At 45.6% G+C, this 12107-nt stretch overlaps 1 protein-coding gene across 1 annotated transcript in view; it reads left to right on the top strand.

Annotated features, from left to right (window-relative positions):
• Positions 1–2977: 2977 nt before the first annotated feature.
• cdkl1 (cyclin dependent kinase like 1 (CDC2 related kinase)) overlaps positions 2978–12107 on the top strand; it is a 25133-nt gene continuing 16003 nt past the window's right edge. The window contains exons 1-2 of the mRNA XM_024141832.2: positions 2978–3278; positions 4262–4538. Coding sequence (XP_023997600.1) covers positions 4371–4538 — 168 coding nt within the window. The 5' untranslated portion in view covers positions 2978–3278; positions 4262–4370. The remainder of the gene's footprint in view (positions 3279–4261; positions 4539–12107) is intronic.

Raw genomic sequence — 12107 nt, 5'->3', positions numbered from 1 at the left:
GGCGAGGTGAACAGGACTGTAGAGGGGAGGAGTGGTGACATGACTGTAGAGGGGGAGGAGGTGGTGAACAGGACTGTAGAGGGAGGAGGAGGAGGTGAACAGAGACTGTAATGGGAGGAGAGGTGGTGAACAGGACTTCGTAACGCCGTGGACCAGAGCTAGTTGCCGACGCGCTGAGCCTTCAGTGTTAGCCAGCCGTCGTAACGCCGTGGACCAGAGCTAGTTGCCGACGCTGAGCCTTTCCACCTCTAGTTGAACTAATACAGACTGGTTCAGATAGAAAGTCCATGTATTTCGTTTGATGTGGGTCATTTAAACGTTATTTATTAATATCTAAGCAATATTAGGGCATGTTGGATTGACAGGTTGTGAGGGATAGTTACACTTTTTTTTTTTTTTTTTTTAGTTTTATATTATTTTAAATTTACTTGAGGTGTTGACGTTTCATCCAAACCATTTTAAATGTTAATCTGTATCGATGGGTTGCTGTTTTTTCTATGACCGTCTGGTGTAGGATGCTTCCCAAATGGCACCCTATTCCCTATGTAGTGCACTACTTTTGATCAGGGGCCCATAGAGCTCTGGTTAAATATAGTGCACCAAATAGGGAATAGGGTTCCATTTGGGACTTTTCCCATAATCCACCTCTCTTCCTCTCTCCCGCTTGGTAGCATTTTAGAAAGTTGAATATAATGTCAAATGTTTTGTTCCTCTTTTTTCCTTTTAAACTATGACTTTATTCAGTATTTTTGCACCATGTAAAGAAGCACTTTTGTACATTTTTCTTTCTTTTTTAATGTTTTTAATTTAAAATGACAAAACAAGGGAAATGCATTAGTTTTCCTGTAACATCATTGGCCTTCCCTTCAAAACGTTTAATGTATGCAGTTATTGTAATAATAAATAAATAAAAAAGCTATTAACAATACACAGCTGCTGTCATTCTACTTCCTCACTGCCAGTAAACCTAGGCTGCTGTGACGGTGTGTCAACTCCTATATTTGGCTTGCTAACTCCTATATTTGGCTTGCTAACTCCTATGGTCATGGTCAAGGGGATACAAACCGATCTGGGAGCAGGGAAGGCCATCTGTACGAAGGTGTATGGAAAGAAGTGATACAGTATTGTTGCGCCAGTTATCTGGTGACGTCCCGCCCCTCGGGGGGGAAAGTTTTTTGTTTTCCATAACGAATAAGACTACCCTTTCAGTCTGTCATTCCACCGCAAACACTAATTGGTCTCCGTGGAACAAGAGTTAGAAACCGGAGCCGTCCCTGTCTGGTATTTACTGATGCAAAAATAGGACGAATGATGTCACTGTCAGACAGATGATGATAATAGGTGCCAGTTCTGAATTATCTTTCAGTCGGAGGGTTTTTTACAGTAAGAAAACAATAGCAGCTCATTACAGGAAATGTGCACACATTTATGAGTGTTGCTCTCCACTTTCTGGAGGACAGAGTTTTGAAATCAGAGTATGATAGCTAAGGAGATGGGGAAATTCTGGTGTTTGATTGCAAATATGCAGACAGAGTCTAAAAGAGAACGCACAAGGTAGCTAGCTACCGCTACGTGTCTAAAAAAGACTCCACTATACAAGTAGCCATTTCAATAGAATGTTCATGATGTCACTGCGACACATGCACCAATCGCCAGTTCACAAGTGATTTGTTCTACGGCCAATCAGTGACTAGAGTCCAGGATAACGCTCTGGCACGGTGGGGGCCGTCTTCTATATTGGGTATTGCATCATCAGTTCCTCTCGTCTCGTCACCTCAATACATACCTTAGCTGCTAACTTGTCAGAAATGTCCAGATCAACTAGCCCATATCGGCGAATGTTTGTTTTTTTAGCTTCCGTTTTTTTTGGGCGGGGGGGCCCATAGGTTTTGTAATGTTTGAGTCACTCATATCACATGAATACACAGACATGGCAAAATGTATAGAATTGCAATAAAATTTGCTTTAAAACTGCAAAAATCACCATATGACAAAATGTGTAGAATTGCCGGAAATACGTTTTAAACCTACAAAATGTTCTCTGTCAACAAGCGGTGTGTGAATAGTGCTTGTGCCCATTGAAATAGACGCGAGACGTTCCCCAATGCTGGGCCTGAGTGAACACGTTTGGGAACCCCTGCTATAGCACATGGGTATTCAACCCTGGGTGCCCTTGGGTACTACAGCCCAAAGGTGCTACAGACCTAGGGTACTACCTACAGCCCTAGGGTACTACCTACAGCCCTAGGGTACTAGGGTACTACCTACAGCCCTAGGGTACTACAGGGGGTCTGCTAAAATAATACAAGTGGAAGAAGATATCAAGTTGGCATAGAAGAACCACCTGCTAAAAGGCTAGCTACCAGTGCGGCAACTGGCTGCTGGTAAGTTTTCTTGACTTGGACATAATGTTTTGTCAACACGTAGGTGTCACTGCGACACAGGCACCAATCGCCTGTGTCGCAGTGACACCTACGTGTTGACAAAACATTATGTCCAAGTCAAGAAAACTTACCAGCAGCCAGTTGCCGCACTGGAAGCTACCGTTTAACCAGATGAACAGCTGCTCTTTGCGAAAATGTGTTTGTAGTTACAGTTCTAGCTAATAGGCTTTGTTAGAGTTTAAACTTCCTCTTCCAATTATAATTTGGAGAAGAAAAGGTAGAAGATCCCTGCTCCAGCAAAACAACAGGTGCTCTGGCCACCCTCTACCCACCCGCAGGGCGGTGTGTGAGGAGGAGGAGTCTGTTTCTATGGCGACCAGGTTGAAAAGGCGGTGTGGGAGGGGGTGGAGTCTGTTCCTATGGGGACCAGGTTGAAAAGGCGGTGTGTGAGGGGGTGGAGTCAGTTCCTATGGGGACCAGGCTGAAAAGGTGGTGTGTGAGGGGGTGGAGTCTGTTCCTATGGTGACCAGGCTGAAAAGGTGGTGTGTGAGGGGGTGGAGTCTGTTTCTATGGAGACCAGGCTGAAAAGGCAGTGTGTGAGGGGGTGGAGTCTGTTCCTATGGAGACCAGGCTGAAAAGGCTGTGTGTGAGGGGGTGGAGTCTGTTCCTATGGGGACCAGGCTGAAAAGGCGGTGTGTGAGGGGGTGGAGTCTGTTCCTATGGGGACCAGGTTGAAAGCGAAAGCCTTCTGAGAGAGAGAGCAGCTCGACCTACAGTTCCAACAACGTGAATGTCCATCTCCATTCTCCTCAGTCGATGTGTTTGCCAGTCAAGCGTGTCTCTCCGCTCTGAATTTCTTATTTTGCAAACTGTACATCCAAACGACACCTGGACGTAAGTATAGCTTTGAATATGACCAATAACCATATTGGCTCATAATAAATGTATGTAGTGTTGAAATTATAACTTGTTTTGTAAACATGCAATTTTATTTTGAGTACGTTTTCGTTTTTTTGCTTTTATTTATGTGTTGGCTTTATGACACAGTTATTTGAGTTTGTGCTTTAATAGGTGGTGATTTAGTAGCCAAGTAGACGGTTGTATAGTGAAGGACTTTGATTTGTAATGCATTTACAGAAGTTGAAAACACAATTGTTTTCTTTCCCCGTTTACCTTGGAAGACCTTTATATACTTTGCAATGCAAATGTTTTCGTTACGCAATCGAACTGTCCAAAGGCAGGTGTAAGGTTTCCACAAGCGAATAAATTAATCTTTAACTAGAATTAGATTTTAGGTTTATGTTGGGGCTCCTATACACGTGATCTGATCACTGTGTGATCCGTTTAGCTATTATTAAAAGCAACCACTTGTTTAATATACAGTACGATAGGGTAAGTTCTGTTTGCAACAGGTGTTAATATACAAATCCGAACCCCTTCGTTTTTTTTGGGGGGGGGTCCAGTTTTGTTTTTACGACCTCCATACCAGTCTTTAGTTTTTTTTGACACTGTTGACAACAATAACCTGTTGTAGGCTAGATACGTTTAGGCAACCCAACAGTTTCTCTTGCCAGAGCTCTTTACATGTCGTAACTTTTTCATGCCTGGTCTCATTCACTTTGACATGTTTTTGGGGCATTTGGCGACACACACACGGTATAGAATATAATTTTCTTTGGCATCCCTACACAAGATAGAAAATGCATTCATTCGGCTCTACTGTTAAGTTAGTGTCAGGATACAAACATTTGAGTCAGAAATGTAATAAAACACGAATGTATCAGTATTTAATTCCCAAGGAAAACCTGATTAAAAAGATGTATTGCTCTTCAAAATCAGAAACTTCTTACACGCTGATGTACTGGTTTGCTTTTAAGATCTCAAATCAAGGACCGCGTTTCTTGGACCAAAACAAGTGTAAATCTGCTGGACCTGGTCGACTGCTCTGCGACTACTACCACTCCGAGTCAGTCCTGAGACATCACCATGGAGAAGTATGAGAAGATGGGGAAGATCGGGGAGGGGTCCTACGGCGTGGTGTTCAAGTGCAGGAACAGGGACACGGGACAGATCGTTGCCATCAAGAAGTTTGTGGAGTCTGAAGACGATCCTGTCATTAAGAGGATCGCTCTGAGAGAGATTAGGATGCTGAAGGTAAAAACCACTCAGCCTTGAGCCATCTTTATTAAAACCACTCAGCCTTGAGCCATCTTTATTAAAACCACTCAGCCTTGAGCCATCTTTATTAAAACCTCTCAGCCTTGAGCCATTCTTCATTAAACCACCCAGCCTTGAGCCATCTTTATTAAAACCACTCAGCCTTGGCCATCTTTATTAAAACCTCTCAGCCTTGAGCCATCTTTATTAAAACCACTCAGCCTTGAGCCCATCTTTAATAAAACCTCTCAGCCTTGAGCCATCTTTATTAAACCACTCAGCCTTGAGCCATCTTTATTAAAACCACTCAGCCTTGAGCCATCTTTATTAAAACCACCCAGCTTGAGCCATCTTTATTAAAACACTCACCTTGAGCCATCTTTATTAAAACCACTCAGCCTTGAGCCATCTTATTAAACCACTCAGCCTTGAGCCATCTTTATTAAAACCACTTCCAGCCTTGAGCCATCTTTATTAAAACCTCTCAGCCTTGAGCCATCTTCATTAAAACCACCCAGCCTTGAGCCATCTTATTAAAACCACTCAGCCTGAGCCATCTTTATTAAAACCTCTCAGCTTGAGCCATCTTTATTAAAACCACTCAACCTTGAGCCATCTTTATAAAACCTCTCAGCCTTGAGCCATCTTTATTAAACACTCAGCCTTGAGCCATCTTTATTAAAACAACCCTCAGCCTTGAGCCATTTATTAAAACACCACAGCCTTGAGCCATCTTTATTAAAACCACTCAGCCTTGAGCCATCTTTATTAAAACCACTCAGCTTGAGCCATCTTTATTAAACCACTCAGCCTTGAGCCATCTTTATTAAAACCACTCAGCCTTGAGCCATCTTTATTAAAACCATCTGCCTTGAGCCATCTTTATTAAAACCACCTGCCTGAGCATCTTTATTAAAACCTCTCAGCCTTGAGCCAGCTTTATTAAAACCTCAGCTTTGAGCCATCTTATTAAAACCACCCACGCCTTGAGCCATCTTTATTAAAAACCAGTCAGCCTTGAGCCATCTGTATTAAAACCAGTCAGCCTTGAGCCATCTTATTAAAACCAGTCAGCCTTGAGCCATCTTATTAAAACCAGTCAGCCTTGAGCCATCTTTATTAAAACCACCCAGCCTTGAGCCATCTTTATTAAAACCACCCAGCCTTGAGCCATCTGTATTAAAACCACTCAGCCTTGAGCCATCTTTATTAAAACCACTCAGCCTTGAGCCATCTTTATTAAAACCACTCAGCCTTGAGCCCTCTTTATTAACCAGTCAGCTTGAGCCATCTTCATTAAACCACCCAGCCTTGAGCCATCTTTATTAAAACCAGTCAGCCTTGAGCCCTCTTATTAAAACCAGTCAGCCTTGAGCCATCTTTATTAAAACCACCCAGCCTTGAGCCCTCTTTATTAAAACCACTCAGCTTGAGCCATCTTTATTAAAACCTCTCAGCCTTGAGCCATCTTTATTAAAACCACCCAGCCTTGAGCCATCTTTATTAAAACCACTCAGCCTTGAGCCATCTTTATTAAAACCACCCAGCCTTGAGAAATCTTTATTTATTTTTCTTTTATTATCTCACACCTGTTGCATAAATCCTCTCTGACTGCTTGTGTTTTTATAACACAACTTCACTGTAAACCCCCTGTTAGAGCTTCACTGTTAACCCCTTGTAGACTTCACTGTTAACCCCTGTAGACTTCACTGTTAACCCCTGTAGACTACTGTCACTGTAAATCCCCTGTAGACTTCACGTTAACCCCCTGGTAGGACTTCACTGTTAACGCCTTGTAGACTTCACTGTAAACCCCCTGTAGACTTCACTGTAAAACCCCTGTAGACTTCACTGTAAACCCCTGTGAGACTTCACTGTTAACCCCTGTAGGACTTCACTGTAAACCCCCGTGTAGACTTCACTGTAACCCCCTGTAGACTTCACTGTTAACCCCCTGTAGACTTCACTGTTAACCCCCTGTAACTTTCACTGTTAACCCCCCTGTAGACTTCACTGTAAAACCCCTGTAGACTTCACTGTAACCCCTGTTATGACTTCACTGTAAACCCCCTGTAGACTTCACTGTTAACCCCCTGTAGACTTCACTGTTAACACCCTGTAGACTGTACTCGTGTAACCTGTAGACTTCACTGTTAAACCCCCTGTACAGATTCACTGTTAACCCCATGTAGACTTCACTGTTAACCCGCCCTGTAGACTTCACTGTAACCCCCCTGGTAAGACTTCACTGTTAACCCCCTGTAACTTCACTGTAACCCCTGTAAGACTTCACTGTTACCCCTGTAGACTTCACTGTAAACCTGATGACCTTCATAACTGGGCTCACTGAACCCGTGCTTCACTGTCTAAACACTTCTTCGACTCGTTACAGTAGGTCAATCATGTTCAAAGCACCGAGCTGTAGACACTTCACATGTTAGAACCCACGCGCTGTGACTTCACCTGTAACCCCTGTAGACTTCACTGTAAATAGATCCCCCCGCCTGTAGAAACTTTTCACTGTTTAGAGCTGGTGGGTGCGCCGGGCTCGACGGTGTGTTTGAAGTCCGGCAGGGCTACGCTGCTGCGCCCGGGTCCCGTGGTCTGTGGGCATGCGACCTAGGACCGCTCACCCCGTAACCGTCTGGTTAGACTTCACCTGTTTAACGGTCTGTCGGGACAACTGTCAGGAGAGCCCCTCCTTGATTCACTGTTACTAAATGCCCACCTGTCAGGCTTCACGTGTTACAGGAGCGCCCTGTAGACTGTCACTGTAAACCCCTGTGACTTCACACTTCCAACTGTTAACACCCCCTGTACAGGCCTTTCACTTGTTAACCCCTCTTGTAGACTTCAGCTGTAAGCCCCCTGTAGGCTTTGTCCTGTTGTAACCCGCCTGTTAGACTTTCACTGTAGACCACCCTGTAAGACTTCGACTGTTAACCCCCTGTAGACTTCACTGTAAACCCCCTGTAGGCTTCACTGTTAACCCCCTGTAGACTTCACTGTAAACCCCCTGTAGACTTCACTGTTAACCCCATGTAGATGCATGCACCAAGGCAGGGAAGGTGAATGAAGACTCTGCTTTTCCCTGCCTTGTTGTATCCCAGTTGTACGTCATTGGACACAAGTGGGGAGGGTATTCTGTCTTTGTTCTTGCTCACTGACCCTGTTTTAAGAGCTTTCTGTTGAATACAGAGGATAGCAACCAATAGACACGCAGTTACCATACAGTCCTGGGGATGTTTTGACACTAGTTGAGGAAAATGTTTAGTGTCATTTTAGTTCAACAACTGGTTGCTGTATTTTTTTTCTGTCTTATATTTGACTGTTGTGCATCTTGGATTCACTCACAACAACCCTGACAGCTTGTGATAGATTCAGCTTATCCAGAATAAACATTCCTTTCCCGTTAGTATGTAGAATTAATTGTTTACCTTTCAATCAGCCAGATGTGTTCAACAACAAACTAATTGCATGTAATTGACATTAAGAATTAGCGATATTATATGTAACAAAAACGCAACGTGTAAAGTGTTGGTCTCATGATTCATGAGCTGAAATAAAAGATCCCAGAAATGCTCCATACGCACAAAAAAGCTTATTTCTCTCATATTTTGTGGACAAATTTGTTAAATCCCTGTTAGTGAGGATTTCTCAATTGCCAAGAAAATCCATCCGCCTGACAGGTGTGGCATATTAATAAGCTGATTAAACAACATGGTCATTTCACAGGTGCACCTTGTGCTGGGGACAATAAAATGGCACTCTAAAATGTACAGTTTTGTCAAAATAAAATGCCACAGAGATCTTAAGTTTTGAGGGAGAGGCCAATTGGCATGCTGACTGCAGGAATGTTCACCAGAGCTGCTGCCAGATAATTGAATGTTAAAATCTCTACTATAAGCGTCGTTTTAGAGAATTTGTCAGTACGTCCAACAAGCTTCACAACCGCAGGCGACGTGTAACCATGCCAGCCCAGGACCTCCACATCGTCTGAGACCAGCCACAGCTGATGAAACTGAGGAGTATTTCTGTCTGTAATAAAGCCCTTTTGTGGGGAAAAAATCATTCTGATTGGCTGGGCCTGGATCCAAGTGGGTGGGCCTATGCCCTCCCAGACCCACCCATGGCTGCACCCCTGCCCAGTCATGTGAAATCCATAGATTAGGCCCAAATGAATTTATTTCAATTGACTGATTTTCTTTTATGTGAACTGTAACTTAGTAAAATTGTTCCATGTTGTGTTTATATTTTTGTTCAGTATATACAGTACCAGCCAAAAGTTTGGACACACCTACTTATTCAAGGGTTTTTCTTTATTTTTACTATTTTCTACATTGTAGAATAATAGTGAAGACATAAAAACGTCATAGATTGACACTTTTCCAACAAGTCAGTTTATCAAATTTCTGCCCTGCTAGAGCTGCCCTGGTCAAGTGCTGTTATTGTGAAGTGGAAACGTCTAGGAGCAACAACGGCTCATCTGCGAAGGGGTAGGCCACACAATCTCTCAGAACGGGACCGCCGAGTGCTGAATCATGTAGCGCGTTAAAATCATCTGTCCTCGGTTGCATCACTCACTACCGTGCTCCAAACGGCCTCTGGAAGCAACGTCAAACTGTTTGACCGCATGAACCTTCCTCTCCTGGGGCTGGACGTTCCCCCGTCCAATCAAATACCCCAGGTACTCCACCTCCTCGAACACTAGTTTGCATTTCTTGAGGTTTGCGGTCAACCAGGCTTGTCTGAGTGCGTACAGCACGGCCTGGAGGCACGTCAGGTGCTCTTCCCAACCTTGGCTGTGGATGATGATATCATCCAAATAGGCCGCTGCGTACTGCTGGTGGGGTCGAAGTACTTTGTTCATCAGTCGCTGGAATGTGGGCGGGGCTCCGTGGAGACCGAACGGGAGCACCCGGTACTGATACAAACCCGTCTGGTGTTGAAAACGCCGTCTTCTCCCGGGAGGAGGCTACCAACGGTACCTGCCAATATTCTTTGGTCAGGTCAAGGGTGCTGATGTACCGGGCCTTTCCCAATCGGTCGATGAGCTCGTCCACCCTCGGCATGGGGTAGAGTCCGGTTTGGGCTACAGTCCGGTTTGGGCACCAACACGTTGGGGCTGCACCATGCACTGTGAGATTCTTCAACGACCCCCATCCTCAGCATAGACTCTACTTCCTGTTTCACGGCCTCCGGAATCCAATATGGCCTCTTTCGTACCATTTCCCCGGGCCGGGTACGGATGTGGTGTTCAATGAGGGTCGTGCGGTTTCCACGTACGGTTCCCACGTACCGTCGGGGCAGCAACAATACCTCTCGAAGTTCCCCCTGTTGGTGCGACACCTGATACAAAAGGTTATTCTTGATTTGGAAATGGGGGTATCGCCAGTCACTCACCCCTGGAAGTAGCTGTCCATCCACCACTACCACTTGGGCTGTGTCGGCTTTCAAGTTAGGATCCTCCCACTGGGCCGTCCCGAATTGTCCCCTCAGTTGGCCCCCAGGGGGTGACTCGACTGGCCCCTCCTGTGGTTCCCCGGGGGGGTTGGGTTTCGGCACCCCCTCTGACTCCGGACCCGTAGATACACGTTTGCTTCCGGGCCGCACAGGCGATGGGTCGTCCTCGCTCTCGTCTTCGCCCGGCTTGTACCTTCTTCCTCAGCTCGTGCCCCCACAGGGCTGCGAACCGCGGACAATCTCGTCCCTGTAGGAGAGGCACCACATCTCTGGTACTGCACCCACCATCATCTGGCAGTTCCCTTGTGCCGTCGCGATGTTGGCCCATACGGTTGGATACCGCTTTGTGTCCCCGTGAACACAGGAAATGGACATCTCCCTACCACGTTTGGTATCCTGGTTCAGCAGGCTTGTGGTTACGAGGGTAACCATACTTCCGGAGTCTAATAGAGCTTCCGTGTCATGTCCGTCAACCTTCACCCTTTGCAGTTGATTTGTGGTGTGCCCAACAGGAGGTGACGTAGGTCACCGCGTGACCCTCCTCGCCTCCGGAGCTTGCTGATGGCATCGACTCCTCTTGAGCCGGGCAATTCCAGGCAGTGTGCCCCCGGGCGCCACACTCAAAACACCTCCATCTACCTGGGGTCGTCTGTGGCGGGTCGGCCCTACCCCAGCCGTCTCTCCACAGGTTTGCGGTCCCTTGGCCCTGCCGACTGTCGGTTTGGGGTACACAGCAGTGGGGCTGTCCTTCCTACTCCTCGAACTGGTCGCCGACTCGGCCCGGCTCCCACTCAGCAGGGCCTGAGTGTTCTGATGCGTCTCCACTGCTTCCAGGAGGCCTTCCAAGGTCTAGGGCGAGCATAGACTCGCTGCCCTATTCATGTCGTGGGGTAGTGCTCGTAGGAAGCGATCCAGGACCACTTTGTCTAGGATGGAGAGGGTGGATACGTCGGTTAGGAGCCATCCCCTGGTGACGCGCAGTAGGTCGCTCATCTGGGCTCGGGGGGATGCGTCAGCTACCAACCTCCAGTTGTTGAATAGTTGAGCCCGATGGGCCAGGCTGTACCCGTAGCGGCTGAGTATCTCCCGTTTGAGTCCGTCGTAGTTAGCCGATATGTTCATCGTTCAGGTCCCAATACGCCTTTAACCTGTCTAGGACTGGGATTCCGCTAGCGGAACCCCTCGCCAACAGCCAATTAAATTGCAGGGCGCCAAATTCAATCAACAGAAATCTCATAATTCAATTTTCTCAAACATACAAGTATTAGGCACCATTTTAAAGATAAAATTCTCGTTAGTCCAACCACAGTGTCCGATTTCACATAATCTTTTCGGCGAAAGCAGAACATATCATTATGTTAGGTCAGCGACTAGTCACAGAAAGCATACAGCGATTTTCCAAGCAAAGAGAGGAGTCACAAAAAGCAGAAATATTGATACAATTAATCACTAACCTTTGATATTCTTCATCAGATGACACTCCCGGGACAACATGTTACACAATACATGTATGTTTTGTTCGATCAAGTTCATATTTATATCCAAAAATCTCAGTTTACATTGGCGCGTTATGTTCAGTAATGTTTTGCTTCCAAAACATCTGGTGATTTTGCAGAGAGCCACATCAATTCACAGAAATACTCATCATAAACATTAATAAAAGATACAAGAAATTGAAGATTTTGTACCAGGCTGTGTGTACTACTCCCTTCACAGAACAGCGCAAACTGTCTCTAATCAGAATAGAAAGAGGAGTGGGAGGCCCCGGTGCACAACTGAGCAAAAGGACAAGTACATTAGAATGTCTAGTTTGAGAAACAGACGCCTCGTAAGTCCTCAACTTGCAGCTTCATTAAATAGTACCCGCAAAACACCAGTCTCAACGTCAACAGTGAAGAGGCGACTCTGGGATGCTGGCCATATCTCAGACTAAGCCAATAAAAATAAAATATTAAAATGGCCAAAAGAACACAGACACTGGACAGAGGAACTCTGCCTAGAAGGCCAGCATCCCAGAGTCGCCTCTTCACTGTTGACGTTTAGACTGTATCATCTTGTTATTGACACCATGTCTGTTATAGACCGTATCATCTTGTTATTGAC

Source organism: Salvelinus sp. IW2-2015, unplaced genomic scaffold (genome assembly GCF_002910315.2).
Source record: "Salvelinus sp. IW2-2015 unplaced genomic scaffold, ASM291031v2 Un_scaffold2774, whole genome shotgun sequence".
Taxonomy (NCBI): Eukaryota; Metazoa; Chordata; class Actinopteri; order Salmoniformes; family Salmonidae; genus Salvelinus; species Salvelinus sp. IW2-2015.
This window is presented reverse-complemented; position numbering and strand designations above follow the sequence as displayed.